Source organism: Trachinotus anak, unplaced genomic scaffold, assembly GCF_046630095.1.
Source record: "Trachinotus anak isolate AG129_WGS33_773 ecotype Australia unplaced genomic scaffold, CSIRO_AGI_Tana_v1 ptg000001l, whole genome shotgun sequence".
In the NCBI taxonomy this organism is placed as follows: domain Eukaryota; kingdom Metazoa; phylum Chordata; class Actinopteri; order Carangiformes; family Carangidae; genus Trachinotus; species Trachinotus anak.
In genome coordinates, this window is record NW_027273852.1 from 6,357,558 (window position 1) to 6,377,330 (window position 19,773).

Sequence of the window (19,773 nt, forward strand, 5' to 3'; positions counted from 1 at the left end):
TACGTACAATTGTGATTCTGGTTCATCAATAAGAGTACACAGAGTATGAGTTGGACATTTACCACTGCCTCACACAGAGCCTGAAAATGAAACTATTATGTATCTATTGTGAACCTATTCATTTACAAATTTTCAAGTTTTTTTATAGGCTAGGTACAGTGTGTAGCCAACACTGATTTGACAAATGCTTACTTTTTTTTTACTGGTGACACAGATGTTTCAGATTTTTGAGTACAACAGATTTGCATTCAACTAAAGCTTGGCCCTGTGCCCATTAGCAAATAGTAATAAGAACCTTTTTTATTCTCATCATCATGACTCCATGCACTGGAGTGGATATGTTCTACATAGTCCAGTTGATGCTGCACCTAACCAAGATGGGGTCTCCAATGAACTGCGTGAAGAGCTCTCACCCTTACCAAGCCAGCAGGCATTGCACTGAACTGGAGCTGAGCTATGCCACTCTCTCCACTTGGCTATCAGAGCTTAGAAGCATTATGATAATCCAATTATTTCACAAAGCACAACACACGCCTGCTAAGCATCAAGGCAGCTACTCACCCAGTGGTTTCACTGGTGCTCCTGCACATGAAAAGGTTTTTGGATGCTTCTTAAAAATTGGCACAGGCATACATTTTCACAAACCACACATCACCTGAATATTTCTTTAACAGTAAGCCAACAGCCTCGTTTGATTTGATGCAGAGGTCTGTTTTGGGAAGATTCCTTACAATGTGGTGTTTTTCAGAGATGCATCACTAAAACCGAACATGTATAATAAGGGCAGCTGGGGATGGATGCAGCGGTGCATGTCCTTCAACGCCTGAATGTGTTGTGAGAAGAGGCAGCCAAGCAGTGACATTCCTGTGTTAACAGGGAAGCTGAGATCTGTGGGTTTATATCTGATTGACACCTAATTCCTACTCTAGGGTTTAGTTATTCCAACAGCTCTTTGTGACACAAAGGTACCACAGTACGCTGAAGTAAACCACCTGATTATGCCACCGCAGCGGCTGGTTACTGCGTTCTGTGTGGTCCTGTCCTAGTTAAAATGTGTGATAGGCAGGGAAGCCTGTTCTCAGGTAGCGGCTCTGGATGCTGAATGGCTCTAACTAGAAAACTTTGCTTTGTCCCACTCTGTGCTGAAAACATCTCAGTGCATGCAGACTCAGTCCACCATTACTGCTTGTGACACAAGGAGGACAGGTTTTCAGAATTAGTGTAAGGAGTGGGAGCTCAATCCTCAAAGCTTGTTGTAGTCCTCCAGCACTTAGGTGTTCAGGTAGACAAACTCAGTGAAGTGAATGAAGCTATGCTGAGTTTTTAAACTCAGCCATTTGAACACCAAAATGCTCCTGTAGCTTAGTGTTGCCGTAACTGAAAGAATCACTAAACAAAATGTGTAAGTACTGTGTTTTGCAAAACGCATTATACAAGCAGCAAAGCCAATGGACCAGTGACAGAGTGCAGCTCTTACTGATGTGCTTTCAAGCACCAGATAAACAAGAATGATTCTAGTGCTTTAAAAACACTCCATTTTAAACTTTCACAGTATGTAATATTCCTATATTATATTATATTATATTATATTATATTATATTATATTATATTATATTATATTATATTATATTATATTATATTATATTATATTATATTATATTATATTATATTATATTATATTACATCATATGCTGTTAAGATATGTAATGTAGCATGTAATTATAACTTAGGACTGGTATAAAGACTGCACTGTGCTCAGTTTATTCATAACTGGACAGTCCTGCTGATAGAATTGCAGGAGTGTGATTGGCATCTATTCATTTCCTCTGAACTGGGACCAGGCTAAATCAGAGTCAATCACTGACCTTTTCACAGATACCAAGAACTGAATGATGGAGAGGATTAGCTGTCTCTGCCATTGCCTTGTTTACTCCCTGTAATCGTAAGCCAGAAAATAGCTGCATAAATTGCACAAAAGCATTAATCACGCGATACAATTTCCTCTCCTACTGTAACCCCTTCCCTATACAAAGGCTTTCATTTCCTGTTCAATCTCATGACAGAAATCCAATCAACAGTGAATCATAATTTATTCACACTTGGAGGGAGAAGCCACTTCAAGTATATGAAGACATCTCATTATTATAACACAGTCCACACAGAAACAAGGCCCATATTATTTTCTCAGCAGGTAACAGAAAGGGATTGCATTTTCAACTTGACTGACAGAGAAAATTGATTAATCAAGTAAATATTCATTAGTTTCCTTTCTAATAAAAAAGAATGGCTGCCCTTTCTGTTGTTTCATCACAAGGACAACAAATAAGTTTCTTACTGACTGCTGGACAACACAGCTGTGTTGACTGTGGTAAGGTATCAGTGATAATCCATTGAGTGACACAACTCCCCAGTGTGGAATTTATTTAATACATTGTTTTTTGATGATAACCGAGTGAATTAATTACTTCCATGTTTGTGACCTTAAAGGTATCTCGTGTTGATTTTGTTACAGCTCCAGTGTTCTTTTTAAAAGAAAATGCACTGTTGGAAAATATAGCTTAACTTGGCATTAATTGAAGAATTGTCAGGGGTTACCTACACCCTCTCTGGGCACGATGTCCATAGGAGGCCAGATGTCACATGTTTAATGATGTTACTTTTAAAAACAAGTTCTTAAAGAATTGTATTCTGTTACTAAATAATTAAGGTTAATAAAAATATAGTATCCTGATGTTCAGGTGATTTTAAGGAGACCCCAACACTAGATGTTTATCTCTAATGGTTATGGAGATATTAATGTATTAGTTTAAAAAAACACACAACTTAGAGATAAATTATGCTATATAGGATGGCAAGGCTATTAACAGGAGTAAGAAGGTGAATGCACACATTCAAACATTAAGAACAGCAATAAATTCAAGAAATAGCGTTTTAGGATTACATATTTTCTTATTAGGAGTAGACAAGAGGGTCAGTGAGAAGAAGGGGGGCTTCAGGTTATCTGGAGGAAAGTGTCTGACTGTGTGGGCACATGTACTGATGACAGTTCCTGGTCTGCTGATTTAAACCAATCATGGAAAATATTCCATTCTGCTGTATGTACTCTTACAGGTTAACAGTCTCTTGGAAATAAAAAAAAATTGCTCATTTGTTTGTCATTGTTGATGTTTCTCTGTCTTTGTTTTTAGGCAAATAGGGTTTGGGAACAGAGGACTGGGTATTTAGCTGCATGAGCCTCAAGCAAAGCTATGAATGGATGGTTTGCAAGGTAGCTTACAAAGCAGCTAATTATATTTGATGGTCTTAAAGGCTGTTTAATATTGTGAGCTGCTTAAAAAAGCAAAAATATTTAGAGGTAACCATTTGGGATATCTATTGTCACTTAATTATTTTTTTTTTACCAAAAGTTTGGGCCAAAATCCAAAATGCACAACTGCATGAACTGCGTTTCCCCCTCCTGAATTTGTTAAAGCTTCTCTCTTTAATCCAAAACTGCTTTATTTTTCAATGCTACAGGTGATTAATATAATATTTTAGTGATACAACTCATACTTCTTTGTTCTTAGGAAAATAAAAATAAGTCACTTCATTTCAGAGGCTCACAGCCACTAAGGAATTTACTCCTGGCCATTGCTTTGGGCTGACGGGCAGCTATGGCTATAGCCCAGTGGTAGAATTAGGTGAATGACATGTGGTGAACGTTACCAAAGCCACCAGGGTGTCCTAAAAAGAAAGAGCAGAGAAAGAAAGAAGAGATACCTCTGTCAAGGCTGTACAATCCACTAAATTCGACAATGTTTTGAATTTTTCAATTTGCATCTGGATCCACATATCAGACAAGCATGGAATACATGTTTCATATTTCACTGTTTCACTTGTGTCCAAATAGTTTTTGGGAGTCTTTAGAAAGTGTTGATGGTCTTTCTTTATATTTCTTGAATCTTGTTTTCCCCCTATAGAGTGTTAATTATAAATTAACAGATTTTCAAACCAAAAACCAAGTTCTCATGCTTTTACACGCTTCTTAAACACTCAAACATTTGAGAAAAATTCCATTTAATATGTTGTTAATCCTAATCCTATCTAAACATCATATTCTTTTGTGCAAAGATGCAATAAAATATTGTTTTTGGTCTGAAAAGTACAGAGATGTTACCAAATAAATCTGTGCTGAAAAAGTCAGGAAAGGATTTTCTGTGTAAATCTTAGCAAATTTCTGTCAAGTTGGCATTGCCAATATGTAAGCAGCCTATTAAAAAGAACGGTTTGCTGGTGTGACCAAGCCTATAAGCCTAAAGGAAACAGTAGTTTTAACCAACATTTAGAAAGTCAAGCTTTGTACTTATTTTGGAGGTCATTAAGGACCTTTGAAATGAAGTCCTGCTGCACCAGTACCTCCTCTTGTGTAGTTTATTCCCTTTTTTTTATTTGCAACATACAATACGTTATGTTATATTTTCTGTGGAAAAAACTGTTCATGGTGAAGCTCTATACTGAAAAATACTTGAGACACTGACAAGGTTGTAATTCATCATAAAGGTGGTGATGTTGAATATGATTTGTTGAAGGTGGAGGCTAAAGGGATATGTGTAAAACATGATACCAAATGCTGTAACCTGTGTCTGAGTTAAACATACACCTATTGCTTGCTGCTAAATTAAGCAAATCATTGTGCATGAGCAGAGCGTGAGCTAAGAAAGGCTTTCTTCCCTCTACAGTCTGGCCTGTTCATCAGCATGAGTAATGATGGTGTATGTGTTTGATAAGAGCATTTACTGCACCTCTGGAATTAAAAAATCATCTGATGCATGAAATAAACAAAGGACACACTGTGATATGGCTTCCCTTCCCCACCAATTACCAGGCAGCGAAATGTAGCACTCATAGTCACATAGATGCCAACACACATCACTGACCTTCCGTGGCTTAAACTCCCTGCAACTTGTCAAGAATTCAAGATTTAACAGATTCTTTCACTCGTGTGAGAAGTCAGGGCCCTGATCAGGTGCATCAAATGATTTTCTGATCCGCTGTATTTTTGGTGCTGCTACACTATAAAACCTCCTACAATATATCAATATTACTGTACCCAGTATTTTCAAAACCTGTATCATCATTTTGAGACATATGCATCATAACCTTTTTATATTTTTGAAACTTTATTCAAATAGTTGCATTGAGATTGAGATCTTTTTCAAGAGAGGCCCAAGAACAAGAAACTTTCAAAATGAGACAACCACACAACCAGCAAAGAAAAATAATACAAATAAAGACAAAGAACTCGTAAAGCCCAGGGCATATAAATTATATCATTTGCATGTAAACGGATGTTGAAGTACTGATTAGGAGGAATAGTGTGATTTAAGTATAAATGTAAATAGTAATGGACTAAAAATAGACCCCTTTGGGTAGTGCCCCATTACTAATGGAAAGAGTGTTTGACTCAGCATCATCAGCCACAGCAGTTTCCCTTGTGAGTTAGGCATGAAAAAGCGTTTAATTGTTTTATATCCAGAGCAAAGTAAAAGTCAGCAATCACTGAAACTGCAGCTGTACTCATGCTGTGACCTGGGTGACAACCAGACAGGTGTGATAAACTTTGTGAGTCAATAAAATTAGCCAAGGATTGTAGGGCCAAAAGAGGAAGTTTAGATATTGGACAGTGGCTGTTGAGATCACAGACCACTCTTATGTATCGGTACAACTATGGCACTTTTTCACGTAACTAGAATTCTACACTTTAAAAAGATTTAAAATGCACACTAAGTATGGACAAATGATAAAGGGCACTCAATCAGAGAAGACAGGGCTTAAGGTTTTTATTTATAATATAGGATCATAATTATAAAATAAGAAAACTACAAGAGAATTATACTAGCAATGTACTGCTTTTCCTTCATTGGACAGTTTTACGTGGTTCCCACCATTTACAGTGTAATTCAGTTAATTGTGATCCACTTGCTTTAATAATCAACACTTTTCCAATCACATCCACAGATTTCAAAGTTTTGTGCTGCCAGCTTATGCACAAAGAGGAAATGTCTCATTGCACTGCCAACAGGATAAATTTATTGTGCAATGTGCTGCAGTGCTTCCACAATTGAATTGTGTCTCTACTTTGAGCTATGACATAAAGAGAAAGGCGACTGAAAACAGTTTAAACTCACACCTCTATTGATTTATCCTTTACTGCTTGAGATTTATGAATTATTGTAAATCTGATGGTGTCTCTCATAATACTGCCACAGGCTTTTTAAATCAAGCTGACAGGCTTATTATTGAGCTCCGGCAGAGAAGGCAGCGTAGCATGGAGGAATGTTCCATCCCTGATCCAGGAGGAGAAAATATTACCCCACAACCCCTCGTGGTGAAAAGTTGTGGCACCAGAAATACATCCCCAAACAATTGCCATGGCACTCATCACTCATGAAATAGCATCAGCTTAACAATAACTGAATCTAGAGGCACTCAAACTGTAGATCAGTCCCGCCAGTTTAGTGGATATTGCATGACTTCTTGAAGACACTGATAAATATTATAACAGCACTGTCACACTTTACAGTAGGTCGTGCATGCTTAGGAACATGCCTGATGATAATCTATATTGAGTTGAGTTATGCATTAATAATAGATGAAAGTCAGAAGGGAACAAAGTCATAGGCTGTGTGTGATGTATGGCCACTTTTCAGCTTGTAAGAAGTTACAAGCTGAAAATAACATTGCAAAAGTGTTTCCAGCACTATCCAGAAAAAAAAACTGACTTACTATTGTTACATTTTTTTTCAGTTTTTTTTTTTTTTCTTTTGGTATTCTTTACTGACTGGGAAGATAAAAATAAGCAATTGAAGTTCCATTTTTGCCACTATGTAAAAAAAAAAAAAAAAACATACACACATGACAAAAGCTTTTGGAAGGGATGGGAATGAGAATGAATGCTGTCACAAATGCATCCAATCACTGTCCATGTTTGCACGAGAAAAGAATCTGAAAAATGACTCTCTTACGTAGCCCATCACGTTATACTTGAAAAAAATGCCCCCTGCAATATAAGTGCTCGTCTTAACTCAGAGGAACAGCCTAAGCTGCACGCCTCATGAATAAAACTGCAGTCTTTAAAATGTCCTTCTCTCACTGCTCTCTGTCCTTCCACTCTGTATTTTATGAAGTATTTTTAAAACCACCATTATGGTTGAAGTAGAGGGAATATGCCTTGGCTTCTGATGCACCAAATCTACCTGATATATCTCACTTTTATCTCTGGCACTACTAAAAATGAAAATATGTCGGTATTATTGTGAGCTGCCACTCAGTTTTATCAGACGCAGTCAGCGGTCCGTACAACACTCCACACCATCTAAGTGTTGATAATAAAATGTTTTATTTCTTCTTGGTCAATTCTGATTTATGAGCTCAGACTGAAATTACACAGATTCAAGCTGTCCATTATTCATATTCCAATTTGGGAATCACTGCAGATAAGATAAGGGAGTACAGAGAGAATAACATTTAACTATTTGGACACAGTTGACAGTCTATGTTCCCTTATTTTCCATCATGAGTTACTAATGCCTAACACAGCATGCTGGTGACTTTTCAATCTACCCCTAAAAATATATAAAAAATAGCTGCTCAGGTTCAGTTGAAACAGTGACACAAAAATGATAAATCCTTACTGCTGGAAACATTCATCTGCTGTAAGTTAACTGTGGCATTTCTGATTGATGTAGAGGTGTATTCAGCTCTGTGTGTCAGTGCTTAGTACCCTGGCTTGGACTATTAGTAGATTGGGTTACAAGTGTAACCTGAGGGTCGCTGCTGCACAGTCTGCATGACAGGCTACAAAACTGTCAGGCAGAGATACTCTGGAAGCCTGTGTGCTTTCCTGGAAATGGATAAACAGACATATAAATCAATCATGTGTCGTGCTGATAATAGCACTGATGGGATTTATCTCCTGGCTTTGTCATTTAATTTTACTGAGACAAACTCATTTTTGACTTTGAGTATTTGACTCATGATGCACAATTTCAGCTCTAACTTTTCATCTAGCACCATCATCAGGTCAAATTTTTAATTTATCCAGTATTTTGGTTTATAACAACCAGCCAACACTAACATGTTAACATGCTACACTAAGATGTTAAAAACTATAAACATTACACTTACAGCATGTTTGCCTTGTCACTGTAAGCTTTTCCCACCCAAGTACTACCTCACAGAGCTGTTAATGTGGCTGTAAACGCTTAGTCTTGTTTACTTTAGTGGCAAGTTAAGTAACACTTCACTGTAATCACAATAATTCCACATGCCCTGCATAGTGCTATTTTAAATAGCCTAGCACAAATGAATCCCTGTGATAACTATAGCCGTGTTGATATATATCCACAGTGACACAGACAAGTGGTAGAGCAGTTGCTTTGCAGTTCACCTCAGGAAGACGCATAGGTTTATCCATAAAACTCAAGGGGTCACACACCGAAACACAAGATGTCACAGGTGTATTTTTTTAATGAGGCATGGTTGTGCTGACTTTTAGAAAAAAGACTGTGGTGAAATTTTCAAATGTGTGAGTGTGTTGCCCTGCTCCTTTCTTTCAGACAAAATGATGTGAGAAATACCTACTCGGTTGTCATGCATCAGTAATTACTCTGTCCTTTTTTCCCTGGGTCAGCCACATCGCTGGGGGTAGTGCAGGGGTAAATGCTGATGGGACCAAAGCAGTGGCCACAATCTCATTTGAGCAGTCACTGGTGCTTCGCCTTAAATGCTTTTCAATCTGCTGGAGATCACATTAGGCGGCTCCTTCTTATCGACTCATCTAAAGAGTTTATGTCTTCATCTAATTAAGGACAGTGCTTCCTTAATAGCTCAATGCTTAGGCTGAGTTATTTCATAAGTGTGTAGCTTGGCCAACAGTCCACTATGTGCTACTCCACTGTCAGCTTAAAATGATATTTTAATACCACCCAGGTATATGTCTTTGTCTCATGATTGTGGTTATTGTCAGAAGAGAACAGAATTTATAACAGGGATGCTAAGTAGATAATAATTGTTATCATAATTAGCCATTATGTGCATTAACATGGAGGGTCTATAACAATTGTATCTGTGTACATTTTCAGTAATTCTATCCTGGATTCTTTCCATATGCACTGTAGGCTTACAGTGGTGAGTGTCAGTTTCTTAATATATTGTATCCCCTCCCTTGGAGACTTAGTGAAGTTGACAGGATCACAGTTCAGGCAGGTATGAGATGGGCCCAAGGTGTCTGCTGCCAAGGCCTGCCGGCTCAGCCTGTTTCCATGCCGCTCTGTGTGTCACGAGAGCAAGCCTCCTATTTAGACAAGGGAATGAAAGATGGGGCTGAGATGTATTATGCATGCGAATGCATGGGAGGCAGGCATTGGCGCTAACAAGCCAAGCCATTTTCACAGGGCAACACACTGGCCTGTCTTCTCTCCTCACAAACATAGAGTTAATTAATGTATCCATTATGGCAATATTTAGCAAAATTTTCGGCAATGTTACTGATGACAATAGTCATCAAACCAAAGCACAGTGTAAAATAGTAGATGTATCACTGCTGACAAACAGTTAATTATCAGTTAATTATCAGTAAATAATTATCTGAATTTCTTCCTTACACTTGGTCTTTGCCTGAGTTGCTTGTGGACTCCATAGGTTTGCAGGGTTTTCTGTCAACCAGTGATCCTCCCAACTGAGGGATGTTTAAACCACCTGTATGTAACCCACTCTTTGTTGTCCTTGCACTTGTTCCCTCATCTACCATTCTACTGACACCAGTGGTGAAGCCCCAACTATTTCTCAGGAATCTCTTAATTTCCTGCAATTTATACAATATAATTGATTTCATGGGTGAGATCATTGCCAAAAAGCTTTTACATATTAATATAAAACATCTGCATATTTCTCACTTGTCTGTACTTGCCCTTGGTTGGCTTCCATCAATAAACAATTTCTGAAATCCTTCCAGCTGGGCACCTTTGCAACATGTGAAGTGGAAAGTCTCCACTCAGCAGGTTTCCTCTCAAATGAATTAGAGAAGCTTCCGCTCTCAGCCAGTCAGAGTCCACTATTGTGACTGTTCTCTCTATAAGGACTTGGTTGGTCATCAAATTTATATAATATACAGCCCTTCAGCTGAACTGCATTTACTTGCAGAATGGGCCACGTCCCAAAGAAGGCTGTTGAGAATAAAAGCAGCAATAAACCAGCCAGTCTGTCATTAAGGGATTGTTCAGAAGAGGAGCCAATCTCCTCTCTCTGTTTGTTGGTTTGATGAGCCCGTTGCTTGTGTTACTGGCTCATTGTGTTCTGTGACTGCAGATCAGCCTCTGTCAAACTGAGCTCTTATTTTGGTCATCCCCATGTGTTTGATTTATATTTGTTCCCCGTGTCAATAAAAACAGTGCAAAGCTATACCACTGAGATGTAAGAAAGAAATCTGTCTCCAATAACAAGTCACTAGGGAGAAGGTACATCACCTTTAATCTGTCATTCTTTTTTTTCCGCATTATTTACAAATGTGACCGATATGACGCCTCATAATAGCCTGTGGGGTCAAATGCTTTATAAGCAATTATTAAACACTAAAGCCAAATAGTTCACTGTCTGTTATTTAGATGCATTTTTTCAAGAAGTTGTTCATGGGTGTTGTGCAAGTATGGAACATACACTGTGTCAAATAATTGGAAAAGATAACATACAGTATGTAACAGTATGTCGTAGGCACAAACAGGACATGTGCATGTTTTGGGAACACCATGATTCTCCTCCGGTCCCAGGTATTTAGGTAGATCCCATCCTATTTGAGGACCTGCATATTTTTTACACCAACATTTTGTTAGTTAAATAATGATTTATTGCAGTCAATTGAATGCAGACTCACATATATACAATTGGTGATAGTTTTATTTGTATTTTATACTCATGTAGGCCGTTGTTATATTTCATTGCTAAAAAGAAAAACGGATTCATTTCATTTCATTACTACTGTACAGAAGGGGCGCTGAGTGCTTTATTTCATTAGGGTGATAAAGTTGTGAATAATTAAGCAGCCAGTCTGGATTTTATAACATACAGGCTCATTTCAACCAACTTCAAAACATTAGACTGGCCCTATTCACAGGCAGACCTCATATTAGAACCCAATTAATGGCTCTGCATCAGATTATTCAGAACAAACACAAAAGCTGGGGAATGCCAAAATAGGAATTAAGAATTAATTTGTCGGGTAATTGTTATGCAAATCAAGGCAGAAGTCTACCCCAAAACTAAATTCCAATTCGCTATTCTTGTGATCTTGGGGAAGTATCCCAATTGCCCTGAGTGATGAAGTTTATGCCTGACAGGAACATAACAGACTCTCTGATGGTGTCAGTGGTGATTATTTGGGATATGTGGGAGCATTTTGTGGGAATTTAGCTTTGGCTGAGAAACAGACCTCAAAAAAAGATCAAATGTATTTTGAGGTGGACTCCCCAATTAATATTCTTGATTTAAGATATGCTCTTTCTCACATTATTAGTATTCATGTCATGCATAAAAGATACAGCACAGGCGACAGCATTAAGAGCACATTGTACAGGCAAGGGAAAAAATTTATTCTATGTCCACTCTATTAGCTTTTGTATTGATGGGTGCACATGCATTTGTTGAACAAACAACATAAATCAATGGTATGTGTGTTTGTGTGTCGTGTGGTAAGAAGACTGGAACGTGTATTTTGTAAACTTTTGATGGAGGATTATGCTATTGAATGAAATGACCAAATCTGGTCGTTGACATTTTCCAAATTCTGACTGAAATTCTAAATGTGCAAATCAACAAGCAAAGTTTAAACCACTGAAAGCCACATTTGGCCCCTGTGTATGTGGCATCCATGGATATTCAGTGACACAGCAGAAGGTCAAAGAGGTGAAGTAGTACGCTGTCCTAGGAAGGAACCCAGCAGTAACAGTGAAGTAATGCAGATACATTATGCATTGTCATCATTTTATTCCATTACATGCTGATTATTTTACTCCAGAATACATACAAACATACATAACATACATCCATAATGCTTAAAAATACAGATACTCTGTACAGTCCTCAGGGAAAGAAAGGGGAAAATGCATCAGTAAACAAAACATGTGCTTTCAGCTTCCCTATCATCATCCTGTCATCATATTGATTAGTATACTACAACTGGACTAATAAATGAATCACAATTAAAAATGTGATTTGAAGATAGCTTAGCCACAACAAAGTGAGCAGCTACCCTGCTAAGCAGGGCACATTATCTTTAAATAGGAACTTTAGCTTTGGTTTAGGATGGTGTAACTTTTATTATCCTCCTCCTCCTCCTCCTCCTCCTCCTCCTCCTCCTCTTTTTCTTCTGCTATTAATGATTAGACCTGCTTATGATGAGACATTTTTGTGCCTTGTGTGTTGATTTTTGACAACCATAGCACCAACTTTTTATGTTTGTTGTAGTTCAGCAGACACAGTTTCTAGGGACCTAATATTGGCCACAGCACTGAAGGCTTCTAAGAAAAGTTTGAAATGTCACTCTGCAGAGTGTTCAGTCATGGGTTCCATGCTGAGTTTTGTAAGGGTATTATCTTTTATCTATTTGTAGCAGCTGAGAAGTGGTAAGTAATAATGTGACTTTGACTTTAAAAGTGAAGAAATTGATAGTAAAAATAACTACAGTGGGCTTCCAGCAAGCACAGTGGGAGACACCCATTATCTTATAATATGGACAGAAGACAGACATATGCTGCAGACTGGAGGTCAGTGGAGCAGAATTGGACTTGAGCCTGCTGTGGGTTTAAACATTTAAAGAAATGAATAAATGAATCTGCAGTATGCACCATAATAAACATGAATAATTTGCTGACTCTATGCTAACTATATATGTATAGTGGCACTGTGCCTCAGAGACAGCAGCAGGTTGTTCCATGTGTAGTATGTGATAACATACAGGCCAGTCCACCATTAACTCTACTTGTATAATAACAAATAAATCAGGATGCATGTTGACCTTGTTCATTATGTAAATAGTGTATGCTGTGCCTGGGGAAAATCTATTTGTCACAGTTTGCTCTGTAGTTCTTACCATCGTTCTACTCGCTGAACAATTAGTCAACAAGTCAGGAATCAGTGGGTGTGTATGTTTGGGAAGTACTTTCATAAGTGGATAAGGACATGAATATTAATGGAATCCCAGATGCTGGGCTTGCTGCACCCAACATGCACTTAACAGTTAAATGCGTTTGCATTTCATTTTCGGGCCCATTTAAAATGCTGTGTCTCTTGTGGTGGAACACCTGGTCTTATTAGTATAGTGCACAAATCCACATTCTGCCATCTGCAGCAGTGATGTCAGCACCACAGTGGGTAACTATTCCCACCTCTACATCTCCCAGAATCAGTGATGTTAGATGGAAGAAAGAGAGCTGATGAAGAAGGGAATGGGGAGAATGAGAAATAGAGAAGATGAAACTCCCTGTGGTGAGAGGGGTTTGATTCTGCTGGAAGCCAGCGTTCCCATGAGAAACAGTCTCTGAGCAGCAGAGATGGGGAGTATGGAGAGAGGCCATGTGCAGTAACTCTTCTGTATGCTACTGGCTAATTATCAACCCAACAAGGAGCAGCCAGCTGTTCACATCCACCACACACCATTAGACTAATATCACACATTAGCATTAGGAATATTCGCCCTCTGTTCTGAAAAGGGAAGTATTCATAACAACTGAACATATCTTGAAGTGGGGCTAAAGCAAGACATTTCAAATCTTGTTTTAACAGAACAATCAAAGTGCTACCCTGCATATATACAATAGTTACCTGTGATCCACACATGATGAACAGGGTTTCCAAATACTTGTTACAGTTTGCAGGTGCATTGTCCCATTCCAGTCAGAATGGTAAACAGAGCACCTGCACAGAATAAATTGTATTTCATGAAAATGAGCTTTAACGGTTCTGTAAACAAGATTTAAAACAATAATATAGCAGCATCTTAAATGTAAAGATGTGGTGGAGTAATAGTGTCCTGAGCAGGGAACAAAGTCACACCCCCTTTGTGTGTGCTGTAGTCTGAGTTTCTCTGTTCTTTGTTTTGGTATCTGGTCTGGCTGGCGCATGAATGTTAATGCATGTATGTGTGCATGTGAGTCCCTCCTGTTAAAGTGTTGGCCCTCCCGACATTTATAAACACACAGGCACTGCACACATGCAAGATGGCACAGTGCAGTACGCAGCATTCAGGTGAATGCGATCACCTAAAGACATAAGACCAGACCTTTTCATCTCCTTGATGTGTTAGTAACTGGATATATAATACATAATGTTATATGTATGTTTTCATTAGTGACTGGCTAGCATGATAAAATGCTAGCTAACTTGCTGTTACCCACATTATGAGTTTATTCAGCAAATGTTGCTATTGCTATCTGGCTCACTTCCAGCATTGCTGTGGTACATATGTGGTACATGGCAATGCTAGCATAGGCTAATGGTTGCAGGTGGATTGCTTTTTGTCAGCTCTTGTCTAAACAGGGTAACTTTAAATGATTGTGCTTGTTGTGTGTTTAGTGGTCGATTTCACTGGGCTTCCTAACAGCTTGTTGACTGAGGCCAGGAATACACTGGATGCATGGTGTGTTCATGGCAGCTGCAGAATGTCTTGGCTTTTATTTTGAAATAAACAGGGAAAAGACCTGTGTCATATTGACATCATACCAGCAAAACTACCTAAAACTGAGACCTTCTATTATGGTTGCCTATGTCTAGGCTGAAACTAAATATATCACACACATGAAATATAGATATATTTTTTAACTATTTTAACAGCTGAATGAGGACACAGTGGTGTTTTAGAGACATTTTCAGTCAAACATAAATTAGAAATTAATTTGTAATGACAAGAAATCCAACATATGAGTAGCGTGAAAACCCTACGTAGAAAGACAGAGCTGACAGTACCAGTGACGCAGCAGACATGCAGCCGCTATGAACACACACATGCGTGTGAGCTGCAGCTTGTGGCCAAAATGAGGCTGAATGTGCCTGACAAAGTGTTTCTTTTGGTCATAGATGCAAGTGGTCTAGTGCCACATCTAGTGGCAGTGATGATCGTCTAATGATACTTACTGTTGGTGCAAATGTGGTAATTTAACTGTCTAAAACACTGGAGCTGGGATCATCACTGTGAATTGTCTAACCATGTCTGTTACTTTCCATAAATGAATGATCTGACATTCACATCCACATCATGTACTGACTGGGTAGCTGTGCCAAGGTGAGAAAGAAGCTAAGAATTGAACTTTTTTCATTTGCTTCACAGATAATTCTGTCACTTTTCATGTGAACAGCTGAGAGCAACACAGGAATATCTCCCAAGAGAGACAGGCAGAAAATGTGCACCGTTATCCCCATATTTGAACAATATCTCAGGACAGCCGGCTTTATACTCTGCCTTGGAGTGTAGCCGTTCAGACCGGTTATAAGTACTTTTGATTTACAACGTGGTCACGTCCTAAGAACTACTTCTGATTGATTATACCCTGACACTCATAGCACATGGCCCCTAAACAGAAAAGTGAATCAAATTGTTCTCACCTGTCTAACAGTATTAGGCCCACAGTCGAGTATATACATACTGCATGTCATCAGTCCCCAAACCAACAGGTGATTTAGATAAATATGTTTGAATTAAGCAACAACAAAAGCCCTCGTCATCCCTGTCAGCTCTGTTTCACCCCTGGAATTTTCCAAATACACATAGGGAGCCACTGGACATGATGACCTGAACTCCAGCTAATGTTTGCTATGAAAATTGAATAACCAGTGAAGTATGTGGTCTTTTGTGGAGGTCAGCACAAGCCTGTTTTTTTTTAATGCAACATCAATTGATTAAAGCAAGTCCCTGTTTTTCCAATCAATGCAGATGGCTTTTCAACCATGAACTGATGCATCACAATAAATAGATCTTTGTATTTGCATTGCTAGGAAATAGTCTATATGTAGCCCCTGTGGCCAACCACTAACTGTTTTTTGTGCAGTATTGGTCCACTAACAGAAACCACATGTCTAATGCTGTCATCGTATTAGAGGACACATATGGACCTGCAAATTGATCAGATGTCAGTTCACTGGGAGGTTACTAATGGTCCCATATGGTTTATAGAGGATTAAACAAAAAAGCACAGTTCACTTATTCTCTCTTTTTAGCATTCTTATTTATTGTAATTACACCAATCAAAGAAAAAAGCCTTGATGTGGGTAGCAGATAAGGCGGTTAACCAACCATAATAAGGTATTCAAGGTCTTCATTGAAATGCAGACCAAATAAAGTCAAACTACACAAGACAAATCATTGTCAACTTCACATTTGCATTCAGCATATTCTGTTAATGAGTTTTGTTTTTCATCTGTTTTGACTGCTGCTCCATTACCGCAGCTGCAGCCTGGTGTGCTCCTCCTCAGCTTTGGTCAGCTTTGCTGAGGTTAAAACGTAACCCTCAGGTTCAGGTTCACTTTCTTCAAACACATTATCATAGAACATACCTGTTCCTATAGGAACATGAACATAGAACAGCATTTCTATTGAATAAGCACACCTTTTTATTACAGTATATGAGCATAACTGTCTACAAAAGGTCTAAAAGAAGTTTCTCCCTCACCTAAACCTTAGTGATCAAGATTTACTTATACTGAGCACATAATTCATATATGCTTTTGCCCAGATCAATTATTTCAACTTAAGTGCGCCAGATATTTTTCACTGCAGGCTAAACTAGAGACCATCACACCAGCCGCGACGTCTGTCAGCGCGTTGACATTCTGACCCATGAGTACTCAGTAGTTACTACATTATTACATGAATAGTCAGACTACATGAGTAGTCAGTAGTAGGTCTGACCACATGCATCTTTGATTTCAGTCTTAATTTTGATGCCAACTACACACCTGTAAGCTTTTGTAACAGTTACACCAGCATTGTGGTGACAGAATCCATCCACAGACAGGTAGACATGTAAAGACCTGCCAAAGTAGTCACACTGCTTGGCGGTGGTTCCCGCTACAGTCAGTGGCTCAGAACCACCTTTTGCCATGAGGACACACACGCAGACACAAGCACAGTGAACAGGTGAAAACAATACCAACCCTGCTGTCATGCCTGGTAAACATGCAACATGCCATCATGATACAAACTGGGTCTGGGATTAGTGCTGTGAGATTACTGTGAGATGACAACTGGTTTACTTTTGGTTGTCTGCAGATCATATTAAATTCTAGTATAATTATGGTCACAGATATCAAATGCACCCCATTCACTGGAAATGAGTATTCACAAATTTAGTGTGAAATAAAAACTGCTTGTGAGCATTTCATTCAGAGGTCCTCAAAGTTGAGGCACTAACATTGGTGGTTGATAATGCTGGCAGTTAATAAAATGTATTGTTTCTTCATTACAGGCATCAAAGGTTTTTGGAAGAACTGTGAAATTTCTGTCTGAGACAGCAAAGGCCACAATTTAGGGGGTAACATCCCCAGAGATTAATGTAATTGTAGATGATTACTGTTGAGCACATTCCACTCATGACAGACACTCTTTGACAACCTTTGTAGGTAGTGCCAATCAATCTAATTGGCTGCCAAAGGCTGGGAAGCACTACACCTCCCTAGTGTCTTATGAGTATTGTGAAATGTGAGGAAGTTCATGTCACTGTGTAAAGCCAACTCAAAGCAGTCAATTCTAGTAATTATTGTGACTTTCCCCCTGATCCTCAGACTGGTGCTTAGACTGCACAGTAAGTGAATATGGATGTCATCTGTAGAAAGGAATTTAAAAGATTTAAATGACTGTAAAATGAAATGATTGTCTCCAATGATTAGAATTATGCTACACCCACACATAATTCAAGTAGCATGGAGGAAGGTGCACAAAGAGAAAGAGGGCTAATTGTGAAATTTCCTGATAATACTGTGAGTCTGCCAAAGGTTAAGTCACATCAACTATACAAAATACAGATAAATATTTAACAACAGTACAATTCTCATCAGTCCTGGCAGGAGCAGGGCAAGTCCTGGAAGTTCATTTTGTAATGACAGCAATGGCTTTAATTCATAATGAGTTATTGTACATTGTGTTGAGCCATTGAGCGTACTTTGTTTTCATTTTAATATTTGAACTGCTTAAAAATTAAACAAAGATGAGCGCACACATCTGGACAACTGCTCACATGTGGAAGTGGCAGAGGGTTTTCAAACTGAAAAAAAGGATGAGAGATAAACAAAACCTAGTTGGCTCATATTTATGTGACCAAGTGTTCTCCAAGGACTGGAACAAATGCCTGTTCAAAAATAGGGACATGTAGGAGAGAACCAGGACAGAAGCGAGACTTTTTATTCTGATGTCATTTACACAACAAACAAGCGACACCGACCACACTGGATTCTGAATGCTTGAGTACAAAGTCAGTCATTTATACCCCAAGGAGGGTAATATCAGTTGGTCGTCCAACAATTTGTTCCAGATCATCAAAACAATCAAAACATGTTCTGCACCGACTGCCAGCATGTTTGGCTAGATACTCATGGCCCTCAGAGACTGACTCCTTAGCAAAGAAATTTTTGTTTTTTCTTGTCGCATTGTGATGTCAAATGTTACCTTTAGTAGCCAGCACTGGCAAGAATCTATTTAGTATGCTGTTCTGTCCTTCTGTTTGTCTTACATTGAAAGAGCAAAGAGCCGCTGTCTTGACGTCATGTCCAAGTTAGCCTTGGTTCCACGAGCCTCTGAAACTCAGTGCATTTCTTTTGTCTGTCTTTCTGAAAAAAAAATGAATAGTGTTCCTGGAGTTTACTGTCCATGTTCTAAGACATCCACAACAACACTTTCTGTTAGAAATCATCACAACCACAACATGAGGAATCAGAATGCAAACACAGAGATCAGAGGTGGGGTTGTTAATACACACAGGGTTGGTATACAGGTAGGCAGGCAGATCAGGCAAACAAATCCAAAGACTGTGGTCAAAAAGTCAGTGGGTCATACACACACTAGAGGTTAACACACAGACAATGCTGGAACACTCGTCACAAAGACAAAGTGGCACAGAAGACAAGCAGCATGCAGACTAAATATACTAGGAGGGAGGAAGCCAGTTGGACACAGGTGCAACACATTAGGGGCGTGGTCGGCAATCACAGGAGCAGGAAACTGTTGAAATCTGAAACGAGAGGGAAAGCTTAGACACACCACAATAAAACAGGAAATGATAAAGAAACATGAAGAAAACAGAAAACATGACAGAAATTGAAACCTTTGTAATTTTAACAAAGAGAAACAACAATGACTTTGAGTACATAGGCAACTTGGTTTAATCCATAAAAACTAACAAATCTAACATTGTTTTTCAGCTTTGTAGTAACAATGTCTGCTCTGATCTGAATAATAAAACGTGAAAGTATTCGGTACTGTCTGTCCTGCCACCTCTTTTTGAGCCACTCAACTTTTTCTGTTGTGCCTTGACATTTAGTCCACATCAGTGTCTGGGGATTATGGGAAATAGTGTTTGTGGGATTTTGAATGAGGTTCTTACTTCGATGCGAGAAGACAGGAGTTCTGGTTTCGCTTTCACTTTCTATACACTCTCATTACTTTTGCCAAAAAAGTGTATATCCCAAAATGTCACACTATTCCTTTAAATCTTTAATTCTACTAGGGTTAATGTTCAATTAATTGGAATGGAAATT

General features: G+C 38.6%; 1 protein-coding gene across 1 annotated transcript in view; it reads right to left on the reverse strand.

Annotated features, from left to right (window-relative positions):
- Window positions 1-18,189: 18,189 nt before the first annotated feature.
- Window positions 18,190-19,773, reverse strand: part of bard1 (BRCA1 associated RING domain 1) — a 51,944-nt gene continuing 50,360 nt past the window's right edge. Inside the window, exon 12 of the mRNA XM_071460166.1 lies at window positions 18,190-19,247. Coding sequence (XP_071316267.1) covers window positions 19,203-19,247 — 45 coding nt within the window. The 3' untranslated portion in view covers window positions 18,190-19,202. The remainder of the gene's footprint in view (window positions 19,248-19,773) is intronic.